The sequence below is a fragment of the Spea bombifrons genome, chromosome 3 (assembly GCF_027358695.1).
Source record: "Spea bombifrons isolate aSpeBom1 chromosome 3, aSpeBom1.2.pri, whole genome shotgun sequence".
NCBI lineage: Eukaryota > Metazoa > Chordata > Amphibia > Anura > Pelobatidae > Spea > Spea bombifrons.
Genome location: NC_071089.1, coordinates 30648153 through 30671213, shown reverse-complemented (window position 1 = coordinate 30671213; position 23061 = coordinate 30648153). Strand labels below are relative to the sequence as shown.

The window sequence follows — 23061 nt, the reverse complement described above, 5'->3', positions numbered from 1 at the left end:
AAATCTCCATGTTGAGTATCTGATTGTCATAAATAATCCAAATGAAAGGCTCTCTTGATTTGTATGGTGTCAATTGAAAGTATCTGATACAATTAAATGAAATTCAGTTGTGTTGTGGCATTGGCAATGGTACTGAGTCAGACCAACATGTCCAACTTGCGTATTCATGTATTTATGCAAACCCCGCAGCAACTCAACTTAATTTAACAGCTTGACTGCCCTAAAGATCCTATTTGGTGATCACCAGGACTTTCAGTCAATTTGAAATCCACCTCAAGATTTGTTTTGATAGCAAAAAAATTCCCAGATTGCACCATTAATACAAAAGAAGATGAAATTTGGTGCCCCTTGCTGGAAAATGGAACATTATTTGCTGGATTGCATATGTAAATACATTGGAGTTACCGTAGTGTGTCTACAAAGAGATGGCAATGGAGGGTCTTGTGGGCTTAGCAAAGAACAGCCCAAAATATCTGGGTATGTACAGTGTCGACTGGAATGATAAAAGAACTAGAGATGGTAGAGAAGGGTGATTAGGTGAGGAAGAATGTAAAATGGAGAAAAAATACATACATGGATACAGTTACTGTACCATAAAAATCCCCATAGTCAACCTACCTACTGGGGTTGATTCCAAAGATAACACGTGAAACTCTACTTTTATTTCAGATACATTAAAAAGGAACACAATTTACAGAGGGTCTTCTGTATACCACATGTATCATAAATAAAAGTTAGATTTTAGGTGTTACCTGATTTTGAGCTTTTTACAGTTACTGCTCATTGTAAGGATAAAGGTTATTCATGGAGTATTTTCTCTATAAAATTATACATTTGCACCATTCAAATCTGGAAATATGTTATTGGCCTAGTTGGGTGGCAATCTTACCCTTGACCAGTGGCCCCTCCGAAGATCATAGGTACACCCATGACCACAACCCCACACATAGATACACATACATGCATACATACATACACACACACACACACACAAAAACAAATCTGCTCTATGGCAGGAGCTCTTGTGCTGTGATATGTGAACCCCCTCCCTATACAGCTGGATTATCTATAAATGAACATGGCACCTGACCTTTCGGACTTCTCAAGTACACAAAAGAAGCCCCATTTGTTGTGTTGTGTGAATATACTTAGTTTAGTTGAATGCAAGTATGTCTCAAGATCCTTATTGATTTAATATAAGACGTTTCATTAAGTATCAACTTTTCAGCGAACTTTAGAGTGGGCTGTAGTTCTCAAACTCATACCCATGAACAGGGCCGGCCTTTGGGGTGTGCGACCTGTGCGACCGCACAGGGCGCCACACTCCAGGGGGCGCCGCCGCGGGGTCCGCCGCCGCCGCCGCAGGGCGGTCCGACGTCCCTGCCGCCGCGGGGTCCGCTGCCGCCAGTATGGGGGCACCCGGCACCCCTCCAGAGACGGACAGTAATGTCCGCCGCTGGAGGAGCAGGCTCGCAAGGGAGCGGTATCGGAGGTCTTTAACAGACCTCCGATACCGCTCCCTTGTGATCCCCGCGGCAACAGCTGCTGTGCGCCGGGGTTTGCTGTCAGATCCCGGCGCACAGCACTGAAGCCGCGCCCACCGGTCTCCGTGCCCTCTGACCCGGAAGAAGAGAAGACAGAAGAACTAAGAAGAAGAGCGAAGAGGAGGCAAAGAAACTGAAAGAGGAAAGGTAGGAAAGCATAGAGTGACAGTGAGAGTGGATTAGTATATATGTGTGGTTTGGTATATATGTGTGGTTTGGTATATATGTGTGGTTTGGTATATATGTGTGGTTTGGTATATATGTGTGGATTAGTATATATGTGTGGTTTGGTGTATATGTGTGGATTGGTGTATATATGTGTGGTTTGGTATATATGTTTGGTTTGGTATATATGTGTGGTTTGGTATATATGTGTGGATTGGTATATATGTGTGGATTGGTGTATATGTGTGGATTGGTATGTGTGTGGATTGGTATATATGTGTGGATTGGTATATGTGTGTGGATTGGTGTATGTGTGGTTTGGTATATATGTGTGGATTAGTATATATGTGTGGTTTGGTGTATGTGTGTGGATTGGTGTATGTGTGTGGATTGGTATATACGTGTGGATTGGTATGTGTGTGGATTGGTAAGTGTGTGAGAGTGATGGGTGTTATGCTGTACCATTTCCAATGTCTTTTTCATGATCTAATTATGCTCTAAAAGTACATCATAACTCCCATCACTCTATACTGTTCGATACAGTGGCAGAGCTGGGAGGCAGAGGCCTTGCACCCTCACCGCAGGACTTCTGAAAGGTAAGTGAACTTCAAAGAGGGAGAGGGTAGATAGTTAGGAGGGGGTAGATAGGGAGAATGGAGTGAGACGGGGTACATAGGGCAATCATACTCCTATCATGCCAAGTAGTCTACGAGTACATCCTGGAATCTGCGGGCATGATAAGAATGTGATTGCTGTTAATCATATATATATATATATATATAAATATTGTTATTTAATTGTTTTGTTATGTGTTATGGTGTGGGGGGGGTCATATTCGGTTTCGGCCAGGTAAATGCTGCACTTTTGGTTTCAGTCCAGAATTCGTTTCGGTGCATCCCTACTACTAAGCCAGACAATGAAGTGGTAGGCCTACACCACATCAATGTTTGGCGTAGTATATAGTGATTGGGGTTTTGTTACAAGTTTTGATTCCTTTCTTTGGGATGGGGGGGGCGCCAGACGAGTAGTCCGCACAGGGCGCCAGAACACCTAAGGCCGGCTCTGCCCATGAACAATTCCATCATGACTTTTCATGATGGCACCTGCCATGAAGTTATTTTTTCCCCCTCCATTTTAATTACTTCAAAGCTAGTTATAGGGTTGAGAACACCCTATACATAGCAAACATAAATCCCACATTAACTTAAATTATATAATGAATCTGGCATATTTTTTGTTTGTAGTTTTGATCCTGACGTGTACCTGTGTGTCTTCAAAGAAGAATAGAAAGAACAAGCAACGTAAGTGTTGTGTTGATGGAGGATAACTACTGAGGTTTTGTGTCTTTTCATGTTTGACTACAGCACCACCTTGTGGATAAAGAACAAAAGTTTTCATAAATCTTTCATGGGCGAAACATGCAGGGGTCTTGTAATTTGAAAACTTGATATGAACCAGTAGAAAGTACTTTAGTTTATAACATCTACATGTTGTGTTAACTTTATCTTTTTAAACCAAAAGTTAACATTAAACCAATCAATGGCCATGTTGCCACGGACCAATATTTCAGTTCAAATGTATTGGGATCTGTATCTCCCCATTCCAGCATCTTTCCATCCACCTCTCTACTGGGGCTAACCAGTCCCCTTCAATGTCATGCTTAGGCAAGCTCTGCTCCACAAGTAACATGGTGCATTAACTGAATCACAATTATATGATGCCACTATATTAATAAACAAATAATAACAATAATAATAATAACAATATTAATAAAACATCACAATATAGTATAGTAATAAGAATACGATCCATAGTTTGCACCGGTTGAGTAAATACGGTAATATAGAACAAGACCAATATATTTTTTTGTACACAAGTACTTTTACAATCATATTAACTGTAATTTAAAACACATCATGCACTAAACCACAGTAGTGGAAAACAAATCACTAATACACACTATCATGCTGATTTTGCCACTTAGTATGTTTTTCTATTAAGTATTATATAACATACATTTTAATATAGTGCTTATATTGTGCTAATTTATCCTAAAAAATGTTGCACTCTGAGTATGGTGATACACTGTATACAAAAACATCCCAAGAATAGATAGCAGGGTTGAAGAGATGCATCGTCTGATTTAAGTCTCAAGAGGGAATTGTTGAGTAACAGCCAATGAACTTTGTATTACACTGTTTTTCTAGTCAACATCACAGCTTGTACTTTTTATTAAAAACAAAAAAAAAGGATTAGAAAAGAAGTGCAGCTTCAACAGGACCTTATTATTATATGCATAACATATAATATTATTATTGTTATTATTATACATAACAATACACATTTACTGATATGTGTGTGAATGAATATGTCAGCGCATATGTTAGTTACAGGTGGGGGCAAGGGGCCGATGGGGACAGGCAAAGATCAATAGGGTTGTAGGGAGACCTGGTTGGAGTGTATTTGGAGGAAAGGGAGGAGATGTAGATAAGGGAACCAATATGAAACACTTTAAAAGTGAGAATTAGGATTTAAAGTTGAATCCTAAAATGTCCAGACAACCAGTGGAGAGACTGATATATGTGGAGTAAAGAGATGAGTAAGGAAGATAAGTCTGACAACATTCATGATGGATTGTATGGGGACAAGACAGGTATGAGGGAGACCAGCTAAGACAGAGTTGCAGTAGTGAAGAGGAAGATAATCAACATAAACAAGAGTCTTAGAAGCATCTTGAGCTAGATAGGGGTGAATTCTCCACACCCATAAACACCAGGGTAGCCAAGGAAATATTGATATGGGTGGAATAAAAAGAAACAGGTGATGATCACACCAAGAAGGTCTTGATTATTATACCCTATTGATGAAAGTATATTCCTGTTATCCAATTTCCTGTTGCTTTTGGGGTTTGTTAATTTACAGATTTATTCCACAGATGTTCCTCATATTGATTGCGACATCAAAGCAGGGAAGATAGCCAACCCAGAATTCCTTGCGAAATGCCCTCCTGGATGCGACGATGGGAAACACCGTGTGTATGGCACTGACATCTATGCATCGTTCTCCAGTATTTGCTCTGCGGCCATACATAGGTTTGTGAGTCTCTATAATTAAATACATGATAGGCGTGCATGATTAATTGTAGAAGCACAGGCAATACATGGGGTGCAGTTATGACCAGGGAGTCCTGTACCTCCACTTTCTGTGTGATCGTCACTGGTGAATAATGGTCCTCTAAATGGCCTGGTAGGGGAGATAAGAGATCTCCCTTGTAACTGGCCCAGTTGCACACTGAGATGTCTGATCACCCAATAAAAGGTATTCAGACTAACTAATAGATAAATCTTTTTTTTTTTTTCTTTTTTAGTGGAACCATTGACAATTCTGGAGGAAAAATCCTTGTTCGGAAAGTTGCTGGTCAGTCTGGTTACAAGGGGAGTTTTTCTAATGGGATTCGGTCTCTGTCTCTGCCGCGCTGGAAGGAATCCTTTGTTGTTGCAGGTAACAGTTTATTAATATCAATGTATAGGTAATAATTGGAAGGAAACAAATATATTTACTAATTAACAAAGGCCAAAGTGCAACGTAAGTGTTTACATCTTCTTTGGTACACATTTCCAAAAAATCTTATTTTGTGCTCATATTTAAATAGTCTTCAAATATGCCTATGACTACCATTCTAGTAGTTATTTGAAAACATTTAATTAACATTATTATATACAGTATAACCTATAACTGCATTTTCGTTTCTTTCACAGAAGGCAAAGGGAAAAAAGGAACTACATACCCGTCAACTCTTGAATTTGTAGAGGTCAAAATAGGTATGTTTTTTCACAAAGAAACGCATTCATTGTGACATATTTACATGAAAAGAAATGTCTGTGCTCAAGCAGGGATACCTAAAGTTGTGGCCTATATGCAGCCCCAAGGCTGGAGTCAAGGACAACAATCCACCATCCACTATGCTGACCGACCAAATGATACCAAAACACTGGTTTGAGGCCTAGCAATGTTCTCAGTATAAGCCATGCTCTAACGACTTTATTTATTGAACATTACAGTGACATTGTTGTTGCTTCATTCTACAATCTACTAAATCTTTTGTACATACAATTGTAAAAATGCAATACAATTAAGTTCTAAAAACGTTCTTATTCAGGATGTCCTTTTATAGAACTAAATCCTGACAAATAAGTGACCAAAAAATTGCCTCCTGTTTCTCATAGTTTTTAGCTGATTTGGGATACAGATTTCTATACAACTGCATATCCGGCCTCACAAAATGGCCACATCTATATAACCTTTGTATAATGAGATCCCTCTTTTGACTGTGCCATGAGGGTGGTGGATAAATGGAAAAGCCTCCTATCAAAATTAGTGGAAGCTATTACCGCAAGAGAATTTACACATGTAGAGGATAAGCCTAAAGCTATCCTGAAGCTAAAGCAAGACCAAGAACTGATTAGGGTTTGGGTGTCAAGAAAAATAGGCAGACTATATGGGCCGGATATTTCTTGCCTGCCGTCAAGTTCTACGTCCCTATGTTTCTCCCAGAAATGTGAATGAATAATCATATCTCAATCTCTCAATACATTAACTATGAAAGGAAAATCCCAGTGTGATTTCCTGCACTCATAATCTATAATTGAACTGGTTTTTAGTCATCACAAGAATACCACTCATCATTTAGTGAACAAATCCAGCTGAAACTATATAGTTGAAGAGCAAAGGGCTGAACTTTTATTAAATTATTTTGCTCACTATATAAATATAGGTTAATGGTTCAATTTTTATATATTATTATAATTATATTATAAATTATATGTTTTTTATATAATTATTTGTTTTTTCCTCAACAGAAACAGTGCAGAGAATAGTGCAGACAACTACAGCATCAACAACTCAATCCACCACCACTCCTACCACCACCACCACCACCACAACTACCACAACTCCAGAACCAACAACTCCAGTGCCAACCACCACTCCAAGACCAACCACCGTTACTGTCGTTACCACAACTCCCACTACCACAGCAAGGACACGACCTCCATTACTACGAGCTAGAGACGCAGGTCAGGGTTTTGATGCCGTCATATCATTAATTACTAAGGAAATTGAGGTGAAATTACACTTACAATTACAAAGATGTGCGGGATTAATATTTTATTATAATCTATTTACTTATACATGCATGATGTAAAGACCAGGCTCTACTATTAAGAAGGAGAAGTCTTATACATCAGTTATTCAATTTATGTTATTAAACCACTAGCATTGCATTGACGGTAAAAGTTTATTCTGCGTGCAGAAAAAAAATCGGTGAATTAATTACCATAGAAGAGTTTTTAAATACCCAATAATAAACAAAATACACAAAAATGATTATTGATTTGTTTATTTATGAGTCTGTTTATATGCTTAATGTTGTGGTTTGACCTTAATTTAGGTTCAAGTAGCATTCATCCAGCTTACAGATCTGTTGTAGCCGCATCATCAAGTAAGTGCAAGTTGGTTGTAGAATGTGAAATGATATTAAGTAACAGATCGGTTAAAAATCTATATGATTAAGGCTATAGTGTTTCCTGAAGTTTTATATGAAAGCATTATATTGCTTTAAATTGCAATCAGAGCCGGCCTTAGGTGTTCTGGCGCCCTGTGCGGACTACTCGTCTGGCGCCCCCCCATCCCAAAAAAAGAAAGGAATCAAAACTTGTAACAAAACCCCAATCACTATATACTACGCCAAACATTGATGTGGTGTAGGCGTACCACTTCATTGTCTGGCTTAGTAGTAGGGATGCACCGAAACGAATTCTGGACTGAAACCAAAAGTGCAGCATTTACCTGGCCAAAACCGAATATGACCCCCCCCACACCATAACACATAACAAAACAATTAAATAACAATATTTATATATATATATATATATATATATATATATATATATATATATATGATTAACAGCAATCACATTCTTATCATGCCCGCAGATTCCAGGATGTACTCGTAGACTACTTGGCATGATAGGAGTATGATTGCCCTATGTACCCCGTCTCACTCCATTCTCCCTATCTACCCCCTCCTAACTATCTACCCTCTCCCTCTTTGAAGTTCACTTACCTTTCAGAAGTCCTGCGGTGAGGGTGCAAGGCCTCTGCCTCCCAGCTCTGCCACTGTATGGAACAGTATAGAGTGATGGGAGTTATGATGTACTTTAGAGCATAATTATATAATGAAAAATAGATTGGAAATGGTACAGCATAACACCCATCACTCTCACACACTTACCAATCCACACATTCCACACATATACCAATCCACACATACACCAATCCACACACATACCAATCCACACATATACACCAATCCACTCCACACATATACACCAATCCACTCCACACATATACACCAATCCACACATATACACCAATCCACACATATACACCAATCCACTCCACACATATACACCAATCCACATATATACACCAATCCACACACACATACCAATCCACACATATACACCAATCCACACATATACCAATCCACACATATACACCAATCCACACATATATACACCAATCCACACGCATACCAATCCACACACGCATACCAATCCACACACGTATACACCAATCCACACACGTATACACCAATCCACACGCATACCAATCCACACATATACACCAATCCACACATATATACCAATCCACACATATACACCAAACCACACATATACACCAATCCACACATATACACCAAACCACACATATATACTAATCCACACATATACCAAACCACACATATATACCAAACCACACATATATACCAAACCACACATATATACCAAACCACACATATACACCAATCCACTCTCACTGTCACTCTATGCTTTCCTACCTTTCCTCCTTCAGTTTCTTTGCCTCCTCTTCGCTCTTCTTCTTAGTTCTTCTGTCTTCTCTTCTTCCGGGTCAGAGGGCACGGAGACCGGTGGGCGCGGCTTCAGTGCTGTGCACCGGGATCTGACAGCAAACCCCGGCGCACAGCAGCTGTTGCCGCGGGGATCACAAGGGAGCGGTATCGGAGGTCTGTTAAAGACCTCCGATACTGCTCCCTTGCGAGCCGGCTCCTCCAGCGGCGGACATTACTGTCCGTCTCTGGAGGGGTGCCGGGTGCCCCCATACTGGCGGCAGCGGACCCCGCGGCGGCAGGGGCATCGGACCGCGCTGCGGCGGCGGCGGACCCCGCGGCGGCGCCCCCTGGAGTGTGGCGTCCTGTGCGGTCGCACAGGTCGCACACCCCAAAGGCCGGCCCTGATTGCAATTATTATCTTATAGTAATCTGGCAATGTTCTTTTACAACAGCCAATAAGAAAATCCATTATAAACATTTTGCTAAGATGATTATATATTTTTTTCAGGACAAGTACAAGCTGTTCAAGGAAGAGGGCAAAATCAAGGTATGGTTTATCTACTAAACTGTGTTTGTCTAAGTCTACCAAGACTTACTGCAAATTGGATCCTCCTGATCAAAAGATCTTGTTTTAAAAGCTTACAGGTCTCCGTCAACTTATGCCACCAATCGGAACATTCCTCGGGTTAATGCCGGTAAGAAGCCATCAGTCTTCAGCAGTCAGCTATACAACATATTGCTGGTCTAACCAACTTATATGTAAGATGCCTCTTTTTTGTCTTTGCTTGAAAAAGCTCCTCCACGCCAGGATCCTGCAGTGTCCTTGCGCAAGCCTATTGGAAACCTCCAGCCATCTGGTGGAATCGGTAAGCATCACATCTTCTTGATTCTTGTATTATTCCATTGCCTATAGAAATTCATTGTAATTCCTTGAAATTCAAGAAGGCCATACTGACAGGGAGTGCTGTTTTTTTTCCTTTTGGCCCCTGTAAGGGTATCTCATTGAAAGATAAACCAACTAGTGGAGCCTATAAATGTATATATGTTTATATGATCTCAATAAAAAATAGTATGTCCTTGATTGAGTTACAGTTTATTCCATCAGAAGTGCCTGAACAAGATATCTCAAAAACTCCAGGGTGCTAAAGAGGAATTGTCTATGTTAAACTAAATACGTATGCTATTTTATGTGCACTTGCCCTAATGCGAGTTTTGTTTATTGTCTGTGGTACAGCGTCTTGCTTTACAATGTGGCCTTTCTTACCATTCTGTCACTGAGAGAACAAAACCATAGAGATGTACTGTTGGCCACCAAATGGCTTTATGCAACTCTGATACATCTCTGTGATCTTTTCTGTAATTACTTAATCCCACCAGGGACTTTCTTTTCTATGCAAGTAGAAATAGTCAGTTCTGTGGTGGAATGATAACAGGCATACATACATGTATACAAGTATGTAACAACAGACAGGTGAAACATTCACATTATGTTTTCTACCTTTAATTAAGTACAATGAAAGTTGTTAAAACAAACAGAAAATCTAAAGTATATTAATAGTCCATAATGAAATAGAAATGTGTGTGTAAATCCTCTGAGGAACAAATGAACAACCATTTTATACTTCCTAAACAGTAGAGGAATTATGGTATATGATGGTATGGTATATATTGAAAATATTTAATCCTTGTGACAGGCTACAGTAGAATCCAGCAGATCTTAGCCGAGAAGGGAGCAGCCCAACCTAATGCAAGTAAGTATAAAGTGATTTATAATAATTTGGGTAATTCCAGACCAGATTACAGACAGAGTCTTTTTCCGAGCATTAGAGAAGTCCTTTTAGTACCACCAATTTCTAACCATACCATGATCATTCCAGTTCCAGCCAGTGGCTCAGCTAGGGCACATGTTAATTTGTTCTTTTAGCTTATCACAAGAGTTGTCTTTAGTTTTTCTGTTTAGGGGAAACTATTACTAATGAAACCTTTTGTGGAACAATGTAAAACAAATGAATTGCAGTTGTAACTAGAGCTTGAGTCCAAACTAGTAATGTGATGTAGGTTCCCAGTGGTGCTGTAATACAGCCATATACCCATCATACCAAACCTTTTACTTCACAACTACCTGTAATGGCATTTTAAAAAAATGTTTGCATTGTGTTTTAAATTAACATAAGGGGTACATAGCCCCCAACATTTTGTGTCTCCAAAGGTGATATGGTGATATGGTTAGGGGAAGGAGCTTGACCACCCAACTTCCTTACCTGTCTGGCAGTGTCACAGCTTTGAGGGCCTGTCAGCTGATATCAGAGGTTCCAACAAGCTTTTTGGCAGACATTTGACTAAATGCCCCACAAGTCTTTTTCTGGACAATGGCATTTTTGTACAGATGCCACCTATACCCATGTGACATTATGTTATTTTCATAACATTAATAGTGATCTGCATGGTTACTAGAGTTCTAACATGTTCTTATAACAATACTTTATACTTATAGAAATGGATAGTTGACCCTAATCCATTTTATATCTGTTTTAGATTTACCACGACGTGACTGGCAAAATCCTAGCCAACGAGTAAACATCCAAACAGTGCAACGCAAACCTGCAGGTATCCAACATTTATCAGGACTGTACTTTATCATATACGTATATACCGGAAAAATACTTTATGTGATGGTAAAATAACAATGTGTTTCATTTATAGTGCCTGAGAGCAGCAATATGGCTCATGTTGCTCCCCCTGTTGCACCCAACCCGTATGTAGACACACATAATACACAAGGTAAATTATTTTGTGTAAACTGCATTAAAATTATTCAGCAGCTGGAATGAAAATATTATACAAAGACTAGATTTACAAAATTTAAACCTGTGGCTTTGGAAGAATGAACCAATAGATAAAAAGTATGGCTCTTATGCAAATATTACCCATTGAGTAAGTGTTCTATGAGAAATGGCATGGTTGATACATGGAATATTGAATATTTTATGATAGATTTTTTTTTTACTGTATCATGGTAAGAGAGAATAGATTTTAGTACTTTAACAACCTATAACCAAATTTTACCAGTTCAGGGTCCTGGGTGGCTGAAGCCTATGACGGCAGCTCAGAGTGCAAGGCAGGTGCCATCCCTGGACAGTACGCCCCAGGTGACACTGGCATACAGAGGTTCCAAGTCTCCATACCTTCTCCAACAACCCCGTCCATGTCCCTGTCTCCTTTACCACAGCTCTGCTTTTTTCTCTTGCATTTTCTTGTTCTTCAGTCTTCTTCCGTTTGTCTTCTTCTTCCCATCTCTTCTTTGTCCGTGTCTCTGTGAACCATACCTCCCAGTGCACTTCTGCACTTTTCAGATTGGAGAAATGGGGGGGAGGCTGTCCACATGACTCCGCTCTCTTGCTGAAGCGCAGCAGGAGGCCTGGTTCACGGAGAAGCAGTCAAAGAAAGAAGACATGGGGAGAAGTGGATGAAGACAGAAGAAAGAAGACAGAAGAATAAGAAGATGTAAAAGAAGAAGCGGAGCAGTCTGATGCTGGTTTGACGCATGTGCGTATGCTGTATGTGTAAGAAAAAGAAGTGTCACATTACGGATTTTAATTCCTAATCCTATCTGCACCACAATAATCTTTCATTATTTTATATTTTAGTTAAGTACCAATATAAATAAATTCCCAATTTTATTTACTGTTGTGCTGTATTTGGGAGCTGCCATCTTGTTGTTGCAGTTACATATATTAAATGACTTGTTGAGGGGACCAGGAGAGAGGGGGTGGGGATTGGTCCTCCTTGAGACTGTCAATGATGGAGTATTCTTTAAGCACGCTGAGGCTGCAACCGTCTTAGAAAGCAACCTGTTCCATACTTAGGATCAGATATTCCCTAGCAAAGCACAAGCGTCCTTAACACAACAGGTTACTTTAGTGGCACTCTCTGTGTTAGTTTCTGAGAAAAGTCCACATAGCACAGAGCGGTAGGAGTAAAACATCCTGTCCACAGAGTATTTGAGTTTGTTTTCCTGCGCAAAAGGACACTGTCAGAACAAATGTCTGTATATTCGCAGCAACACTATCCGGGTGCAAACAATATCTAGTACTAGAGGCACCTACCTGCACATGTGCTAGAACAATAGAAGTACAGTCCATGAAGCATGTACAACTTCCTACATGGTCTGACAAAAGGGTTCCAATGTAGTTTTCATTAATCATGGGTAATTAAGGGCAATGTGCATGGAACACACTGAACTCTTCCTTTTGGGCTAATCATGGGTAGATAATATAACATAAATAAATTAATTAAATACAAGTTGCATGATTAAAAGGTTTTTTCCTTTTAATCTCACGATTTCCTTTTCTTCATCATGTGACATGATCCTGCCAACCAACATGCATATATGCCGTAAAGCCATTAGTTAAAACACTCTAAGCAAATGTAGTGGAGAAGCCGTAAAAGATGCTAAACAATTTTTTTTTATGGTTACAAAAACGACTTCATGTTTCAAAATGATTTGTAATTTCTAATCCTATTCTTTGGCAGAGACATAAAAAAAGTAAAGCAGATTTTGTTGTATATGATAAAAACGAATCGACCCATGTAACCTGGTACTTTCTATGATCTTCTAAATGTGTCCTTTAATGTGTCCTGATCTTGCAATTCTATTGCTTGTCCTCCAACCAGAAATACCGATCCTGTAAATATTTTATAGGAAAGTTCAACAGGCTTAAATCAAAGGTTACACTTGTACGTTTCAATAATGTTGCTATTCAACGTTGCCTGCAGCTGTGTTTCTAAACCGGCGTAACGCATGATAGATCTATTGGTGAGATCTTTCTTTTTCTTGAAAGGTTGTCTGAACTATTTTTAGATGCTTTCTACAGACTAGGTCTCACTTTTTGCAATGTATGTATAACAGAGTTGACTTAGGCAGTTATACAGTGGTACCATTGATGTTTGGTCATTTGGTTCCATGAACAAAGGCCAGATCAAACATAATCCGCATAATGCGGAACTGTTAGCATTGTGAGTCTTGGCTGGTCCATGGTGCCCAAGACTATCATTTGGGTAGCTGGTTGGCTGCCTTACTTATGACCTAAATTATCTGTTTGTATGTTCTATTAGGCCAAACACAACATTTTTCACTAAGTATTGGCTATATGGAAAATACGTTGGTTATGCCAGGGAAGAGGTACTCACATTGAGGATTTCTATTTCTCTTGCTAAGAGATGTTGAAAGGACAGCTCTGTGGAACACACAGTTTGCTGAACTGTTGGAAATTTGAGCATGTAAAGCAAAAATGAATGTATTGTTATTTACACCGACTTGTATGTGCAACGGTTTCTACAGTTTTAGTTTTTAGTTCATGGAAAAGATGGACTAGGAGCACAAAGATTGATAAGTAGTCTTATCACCGTAGCAACCAATGTAATGGTTATGGTAAATGCACCATTTGTTGCTACGGTGATAAGACCACTGCCCCACACTCACATTTTTTTGTAAATAACCCATAAGCCTGGCTTTATCTGAGCATACCATGAACTGCATGACACATTGTGTAAAAGTAACATAGTATATGTAATGTATACCTAATTTTACTGGTAAAATGATTCTTACACAATATTTAGCATGCCTTTACCATACATCACAAGCTATACTTGCATTTAATAATTGCCAAGCAGCCTTATCAAGCTCACTTCATGCGATTTTGGAAGTCAAAATATACATGAAAAAGACTTTAAATGTTTATATATTTAATGACAAGACACAAAATATTTAACACATCTCAATTATACAGATTGAATCGTAGAATTAACCCCTTAAGGACAATGGGCTGTCCCAAAACCCATTGAAAACAATGCATTTTGAGGCCTTACATGTACCGGCTTTGTCATTAAGGGGTTAAACATAAGGAATAGAGTAATGTTTTGAATAGAGTATCCACTTGGTGTTTTTCGATGTACTATTTTGACTATAAAGCAATATACAGTATATTGCAATACATATACTAAACAAGCATATGTATTGATGCATTGCGCTGCTCTGTGATTGCTTTCGTAGTTTCCAGCTCCAGTTCCAGCCTGTATGACAGGTGGCTTTCCGGCTTTTCACAAAGCAGTAAGTAACTCATATACTTTTTCTGGTTTATGTCATTGTCAAATGAATTAACATTTTTTCCCCCTAATTGACATAATTGGGTTTGCATCCTTAAAAATGAATTACAGTGAAATCTACAGGTGTTTAGTTATTATGACATTACAGACTTGACTATGGATTATGCAGGATCAGCTAAAATCTTTTAAAGACATATTAAAACATATTTCTGGGTTGTTTTTGGAAAACGTAAACTAACCCTGGCCCTTAAGATCATAGGTCTAACTGAGATTTGATCAAAACACATTGGTAACGTTTGTCAACTTATTTCCAGATTCCAGGAACAGTGAAACTGATGCAAATTGGAAGGTAATTCAAGCCACACCTGAACCAAAGAGTAAGTCACTAATGCCAATGCAAATAACATGTAAAACAGTGTGAACAAAAGATCACTTTCTTGTTATTATCTTAAATTTACCGATAAGTAACATTGAAATTCAAAATTTAACATGTCTAAGTTGGTCAACATACATAGACTGAATTCAGTAGGAAACAAAAATGTCACAAATAAATGAATAGCAATGGAATGCTGCCAAAGCGTAAGAGAGCGCCATGTGGCCATCTGCTCATAGCACCACAACTGATTTTAATCCCTTGTCCAGTCAGTATATAACATGTTCTTCTTTGTGAATGAAGGTCAATTATTGTCTTTGAGCTCCACTAATTCTGACCCTTTTTTCCCCGCCAGTTAAAAATGTGGATGTGCAATTGTGGAAAGGATTTTCTGAAACAGGTATGTTTTCATCATATGTGGTTGTGATATAACACATTGTCATTAGTCTCTTATTGAATTAGGAGCACTTCCGCAAATGGGCAGAGCCTCAAAGCACACCCACTCCCTGAAGAGTCAGGGGGGACTGTTCCAGTGGCTCCACCCTTTTGCGGAAGTGCCACGAGAGGCCAGAATAATGCGGCCATATTTTGGAGGAAAAGAGAGGCGCAGAAACGCTTCCTTCTCCACGAATCCATCTTTATGATTCTGGTCTATCAGAGTATTTCTGCAAAAGGCAGAGGCCTCTCCTATGTTTGTCCAATCAGGGAAGAGGGTGTGCATGTTTTTCATCAATGTGCACAAGTCTATCGCAAACATCAAATTCAGTGTCTCGGGATACTCTCCATAATTCATTGCATTTATACATTTTGTAGAACGTTTTTGATTGTCAGAAGGTTCCTGTCTAACTTTACAATACTTTATCAATATTTTTTTAAACATGAACTTTTAGCAGCTTCTTGACACTGTGCACTATACATTGGGTTTTTTTTTTGCATTATAAACACCTCTTTATAGAACTCTGCAGAAAGTTGCCACTTCTCAAAATGGTTACTCCATTTCCCCCAAGGAAAGTAACTTTCCTCAGTCACTACAGTCTCCTCTTTTCTAAGAAAAGTCTGAGGGTCTGCAGTGTTAGTCTGTCTGCAAATGCCAGTCTCAGTTAGATTAATGTGGTCAGTTAATTTCTCCAGGGCTTTTCATACATGAAATAACAGAACACAGTCTCCATTGTACACTTCATATGTTTTTATTTGCTTAATCCTTACTATGTTCATAACAATTTCCATTAGCATAACATCTTTGATATCTATAGGAAAAAGCCATTGACCATTCCTTTTTGTTATAGTGTATACCTTTGTTGTCTTGTGTAGAACACGCCTGCAAACTTTTGTGTGTTTGAATTGTAGCTACACAAACAACACTTTTAAAGTTTGCTGTTTAGAAAAAAATACTGTACTTAAATATTTTTCATACACACCAACAATAAAAGGGTCTATACACTAAAAAGTTGGGTGCAATGAGGTCCCACTTTTTTTGGCTCAGAATATTTGCTGGAGTGAATACTGTAAATGCCACATTCTATATGCTCATAGACAACTTCTTAATATACAAATATATTCTGTTCATATCATTTTTATTTTTATTACAGCCATCAGCCCAAAAGAAGATATCAACATTAAGCCTGTGGATACAGTAGCACTTGGAGGCATAAGTATGTGTCTTTTACTACCAATTATCATTACTGACAAAAAAAAATTGGAAGAGGAAAGTTTGGTATTCCATGTATGTTTCATGTACTTTTAGATTAATGTTTCTAAATTGAGCATTCTCTAAAGGATTTTACCGAATATTTATGAACATAAAATGTGTTGTAGCTTATTGCTGATAAATAAATATGTCGCCATTAATTATTCATTTATTTTCTAAATTACTTTCAAAATGTTAACTCGTTTTAACTTTAGATTGCAACATTGATCTGGTTTTCCTCATGGATGGGAGCTGGAGTATTGGCAAAAGACGTTTTAGGATCCAGAAGTTATTCCTGAACCAGATGGCTGAAGCTCTAGATGTTAGTCTTTCTGGTCCTCTCATGGGAATTGTTCAGTATGGGTAAGGCTTCTTTTTTTTGCTTTTCTAGTAACGGATGGTTTACACATATCAGTAATTCCCAGCTTCCTTATACCCATAAGGGGATAATCTGTTTATTTTTTTAGCAGGTGTAGTACAATACAATATATATTATGAAAGCCGTTAACTTAGCATAAAGAGTTACGTCTAGAGAAGCTTATCTCCCATGAAATCAGTGGGGGTGGCACCACCCAACCACATGTATGCTATCTGAACGCAAATGCAGGGCCAACATTTATTGGACCCCCACTCCCTGGCATGCAATCACACCCTCCGCTCCAACACCCCAAAAACCCCACAAAAAAACAAAAGTACTTGCGTGCTGACTCTACAGGTTAGGAGGAGACTGTCAGAGTCAGGGTGGTCTTCCCTCCATGTGACCATAATGTAACTCCGCGAGAAACATCTGGCAAGTGACCTGAAAGGGACATGCAAGTCTTAACCAGGGGGCAAACATGGCACAGGCAGACTGTTTGGGGCAAAGATAGCACATGCAGGCTGTTTGGGGGCGAAGGTGGCACAGGGCAGCCTCCCTCTGCACTGCTTGCTCTCTGTGAAAACAACTTCTCTTTTACCACCCAGGGGAAGCAGGAACGCAGAAGGGTCATGATGTAATGTGACTCCACTAGGTGCAGATCGCGGGGTTGCCTGGGCCCACTACAATAGCAGGCCCGCTCGCAGTTGTGACCCCTGCGACTATCGTTGCTGCAGGCTCAAGGGGCACCTGCTATGGGACCCCCAGGAATCATAGAGCCTGTGTTAAAGACAACCCTGCACAGATGTTCTGCAAGCATAAATCCGAGTGCTGCTTTAGTAACTTCAATTGAAATGCTACTAAATATGTGCTAGAAATTTACATACTTATGCCACCTGGTCTTACTAGAGACAGCCAGATGATGGCTTAAATGTCTTCTAACACCAGTAACTAAGAATGCGTGAACACATTTGCATGCATAAATGTATGTTTAAAAGGTCTATAAATATTAAGGATTGATATAAAAAAAATTTTGTTCCCTCTTTGTTTCTCTTAAAGAGATGATCCTACTACAGAATTTGGCCTTCGTTCTTACTTTAATTCAGGAGATCTGAAAACCGCTATTGATAAAATTTCACAAAAAGGAGGACATTCTAACGTTGGTAGGTAGATGTGAATTTCCATAATTATTAAGCTGTTTTCACTTTTCAATATATATTTATGTAATCTTTAAGAAACGTTCTGGAACTCTGGGGGCACCCACAGTGCGGAACTTAGTAGGAACTTGTTGGTACCCAGCCACATGAAATTAAGGGATACAGCAAGTACCCTATTGAACCCAACTTGGTTAAACTTGGCAAGCTTTAAGCAACCCAGCAAATGGTGCTAATTGTGAACTTGCTATACTTAATCCAATATTATTTTCACACCAGGGAAAGCACTCTCGTACGTGACCAAGAACTATTTTTTGGACTCCAGTGGGAATAGAGGTCGTGCTCCAAATGTAGCAGTTGTACTGGTGGACGGATGGCCCACAGACAAAGTTGAAGAAGCATCTCGCATGGCTCGGGAATCAGGAATTAACATTTTCTTTGTTACCATTGAGGGTGCCGATGATAATGAGAGGTCAAGTGTTGTTGAACCCAATTTTGTTGATAAGGTTAGTTATGTCAACATTTTGTTTTTGTAAGAATCATTCATGCTAAAGTACCAATGAACTCACATGATGCAGATATCCGCAATTTGTTATTCAGACCTTAACAATAGTAAATGCTGCAGTCCATAAAGAATTCACAAGAAAACATAAAGCATGACCCCTGTTAAGTCACAATGAATAATAAACTGTAAGAGTAGGCTAATGTAAAATATAATAAATATAAAACATTTTAGACATCTGAAAGTAACACGTAACATCTCTTTATAGTCTGTTTGCAGAACCAATGGACATTTTTCCATGAATGTGCCAAGTTGGTTTGGCCTCCACAAGATTGTCAACCCTCTGGTCAGCCGTATGTGTGAAACCGACAAACTCGTTTGCAGTAAGACCTGCCTCAATGCTGCTGATATCGCCTTTGTCATTGATGGCTCCAGCAGCGTCGGCACAGGAAACTTCCGCACTGTGCTTCAGTTCATTGCAAACATCAGTAGCGAGTTTGAGATCTCAGACACAGACACAAGAATCGGAGCTGTTCAGTATACATATGAGCAAAGATTGGAATTTGGATTTGACAAGTACAACACTAAACAAGATGTGGTTAATGCTATCATGAGGATAAACTATTGGAGTGGAGGAACAAGCACTGGAGCTGCTATTACCTATGCCTCCGAACAGCTGTTCAGCAAATCAAAAGTGAATAAGAGGAAGATATTGATTGTAATCACTGATGGCCGGTCATATGATGATGTGCGCACTCCAGCCGCTGCTGCTCATCGGAATGGTACTATGGTTTCCTCTAACTTGCAAAAACTTTATTTTAAATAGAGTATGAAATAACCACTAACATTGACTTTTTATCAAAATTTTTTTAAGGAAAATTATGCCCAAAGCTTATCAAAGGGCATATCATAAAAAATAGAGACATTATATATGTATATTTTACATTTTGATATTACCGTATTTCCCCATGTATAAGACGCACCTTTTTTAGAAAAATGTGGGGTCTGAAAACTGGGTGCGTCTTATACATTGGTGGTAGATTATTATTATTTTTTTTACCGGAAATAATCATCTGCAGGGGACCTGCTGCTTACCTCTGTGTTGCTCAGCAGCGTCTCTTGTTCTGTCGCGGCGACACAGGAACCCAGTGGAGTCATGTGAATGTACATCACATCACATGACGCTGCTCCGTTCCTGTTCAAGCAACGCAGAGGGGAAACAGCGGCCCCCACAGAAGTCTGCGAGTGGCACCAGAAGATCTGCAGTTCCGGTAAGGGTGGGAGAGTAAATGAATACATATATGTGTGTGTGATAGCAGGGATACGTGTGTAGGGGCACAGGGAGGGGGCACAGGGAGGCTGAAAATGATGTGCATGTACTGGCTGCCTGAGCATGATAGGATTGTGATTGGTAACAATTGCTAGCAGCTAACATCAATCCCACTCATATCATGCCCAGGCAGCCAGTACAATAACTTTATGTAATATATATTTTCTCAAATTTCAGGCCCCAAAATTAAGGTGCGTGTTATACGTGGGGAAATATGGTACTTAATATCAAAACAGTGTGCTTACTTCTACAAAACAACCTTGGTAATCCTATAGATAACAACATTCCCACATAACATTAAATATGGTGATAAAATAGCAGCATTTCCAATGTCCAGTTTATAAGGAACCCGAATGTGGTTTTTAATTTAATCCCAACTTTGTGACCTTCCACAGGGGTGATCGCCTACGCTGTTGGAATTGCCTGGGCTGCCCAAGATGAGCTAGAAGCCATTGCCACAGATCCAGACAAGGACCATTCATTTTTCGTGGATGAATTTGACAATCTCTACAAGTTTGTTGGGAAGATCATCCAGAACATTTGTACAGAGTATAACTCTCAACCACGAAACTAAAAGAGCAGGGACATTTACCAACTGCTTGCATCGAATGATTTCTGGCAATACATAACAAAACAGACAGCTATGTTGAATTAAGCACAAATATGCTTGTGGTTTGCTATATTCCAGACTACATTTTCTTTTCAAATGTGTGTTGCAGCCTCCAAATGCACTGAAGGTGTTAAAAGAAAGACTGTAATGCGCCAGCGGAGTGGTGGTCGGTATACTTAACGTGTTTGTATAGCGTGGCAATTTCAAACTCCCTTAGCACTTCTGCTCCCACAGACGTTTGTGGACAATCCGTCGTTTTGGATCTGTGCTGAAATATGCTGCAGCCCCCTTGTACGAGGTTTTAAAATGTTTTTAGAATTGTTAGATGACAGAGATCTTGTAATGACATACAGTGTACATTATAGTAGCACACGTGCCATGTCCACCAATTCTGCAAACCCTTAGGACGATTGGTTACTTGGTATATTGTGCAGATGTGCCCTTTCTTGGGCAAATCATGCATGGATTCTTTAATATATTTACAGATTTTTAAACAAAGTCTAAAGTAAAAGAGTAGTACATAATGACATTATTTGAAAGTGCCTTGGCCCACGTATCAAGTAAAGTCACTATTTACAGTGGATTCATAGTGTTATTGAGGCAGTGGTGATATACTATTAATATCAGGGGTGCTTTCTCGTTCAGCTTCTTGGTTTGTGTTCAGTGGGAGACTCAGCTTGGCCAACTCTCCAATTTCTTGAGCTGGGTCTGCCTTGGCTTGGGTGCAGCTCTGCCCATGAATTGTTAGCTTTATTCTATATGATCTTGGTTTAATCAGATAAAAATGCATCTCAAACGTTAAAAACTTTGAACTGTATCCCTGGGACACTGGTCCCCACTTGCTGTGTTACACAACATTAATTGTGTGACATCATCGCTGTTCTTCAGGCCAGAGCAGTGATGGATAATGTGTGTTCTTCAAATGTTACTCCTGCAGGTTTATTCTTCATAATTACCAACTTGGCATGACCCAACAGAAAATGAGCATTAAGGATTCATTATACAGAAATTTAATGTAAGGGCCTTTAATAAATGCTGCTATTAATACTCCTATACATCTCTCTCTCTCTGTATCAAGTTTCATTTACCCTGATGAAGGCCTCTGTTTTTTGTGGACGGATAAAAGTAAAGTTATAGGTATTCAATAAATCTTTTTTTTTTTTAAATGTATGAGGCAGTTCTCTATTATTAACCTTTAATTCCATTTTTGTGTGTTTTCCTTTTTAGAATAGCCCAGAATATCGGTATTCTAAATTAGAACATGATGCAGCCAGTGAGCTTTTGTAAGCTTTATGCTAAAATGTACTGCGTAATGAGAACCATCACATGTGCTTTATAAAGTTTAATGCATAAAAAAATAATAATAACTCAAGCAGTGAACTCCAACATAGCACCTTTGAATAAAGTCTATGGAGAAACACAATATAGACAGCCTTTCTCTACAGTATCTGTAATAATAAAGATATTAAATATAATACGCTTCTAAACTCGACGCTTTTTGTTAAGGACAATAGGCGGTCCCTAAACCCATTGAAAACAATGCATTTTGTCATTAAGGGGTTAAAACTTTCAGTACTTTAGATGACTGCAACACTACAGAGCTGTGTAATAAAGGTTTCTTGTTGCGCTTAACATTTCTACAGAAGTAAAATAGATAAACGATAGCTAAAAGATGAAAGATGTGCATTTTTATTTAGATAAACAACTGAGAATAGATAAAAGCCAGAGGGGTAAAGTAAATGCGCTTTGGGGACAAAAAAAAAAGAATATATATTTTTGCTATGTGCTTTATTATGTAAATCTGCAGAGAGTGTGCTAAAAATCATAGTTCATCTCGTTAGATTGGAACATTCAACAGGCATGGTTGTCAGAAGACTTAATATGACCTGGGTTACTGGGATGCCTCCAAAAAAAGGTTAGGTATTAGCATGTAACAGTAATATTAATAATTAAAATATCGTGTATGATGTAATATCTTGTAACCTGATTTATGGGGATAGTAACCAGATGGCAAGAGGTGGACCCCCCCAAATGCAGAAAAATTAAATAAATAAATTTGGTTCAGCATCGGGTTCACCACCTTCTACACTGTGCAAGGGGTCTTCAGGGGTCTTTGCCGACACAGACTTTTTTTTTTACTCCCTTATATTTTTTTTTCTTCAAGTACTGCTACTTTAGGCTCTAGGCAGGTAGCTTATGAGAACATAAATAATCTTCTTCTCCACCCAGCATTTCTGGGGTTCCTTCATCCTTTATGCTGCCATGTACCATCTCCTTAATCAGTTTTTTTTATGCTTTTTGGTAGGGCTGCAACTAACGATTA

General features: G+C 39.0%; 1 protein-coding gene across 1 annotated transcript in view; it reads left to right on the top strand.

The window, feature by feature from the left end:
- The window catches only part of VIT (vitrin), a 54375-nt gene extending 32270 nt beyond the window's left edge, over nt 1-22105 (top strand). Inside the window, exons 3-23 of the mRNA XM_053459767.1 lie at nt 2954-3010; nt 4645-4801; nt 5077-5210; nt 5468-5530; nt 6569-6784; nt 7159-7209; nt 9131-9169; nt 9261-9317; nt 9417-9488; nt 10317-10373; nt 11158-11229; nt 11326-11403; nt 14675-14731; nt 15042-15104; nt 15456-15500; nt 16690-16752; nt 17003-17150; nt 18202-18305; nt 18576-18802; nt 19067-19580; nt 20524-22105. Of these exons, the coding sequence (XP_053315742.1) occupies nt 2954-3010; nt 4645-4801; nt 5077-5210; nt 5468-5530; nt 6569-6784; nt 7159-7209; nt 9131-9169; nt 9261-9317; nt 9417-9488; nt 10317-10373; nt 11158-11229; nt 11326-11403; nt 14675-14731; nt 15042-15104; nt 15456-15500; nt 16690-16752; nt 17003-17150; nt 18202-18305; nt 18576-18802; nt 19067-19580; nt 20524-20702 (2453 nt within the window). The 3' untranslated portion in view covers nt 20703-22105. The remainder of the gene's footprint in view (nt 1-2953; nt 3011-4644; nt 4802-5076; nt 5211-5467; nt 5531-6568; nt 6785-7158; nt 7210-9130; nt 9170-9260; nt 9318-9416; nt 9489-10316; nt 10374-11157; nt 11230-11325; nt 11404-14674; nt 14732-15041; nt 15105-15455; nt 15501-16689; nt 16753-17002; nt 17151-18201; nt 18306-18575; nt 18803-19066; nt 19581-20523) is intronic.
- Nucleotides 22106-23061: the final 956 nt, after the last annotated feature.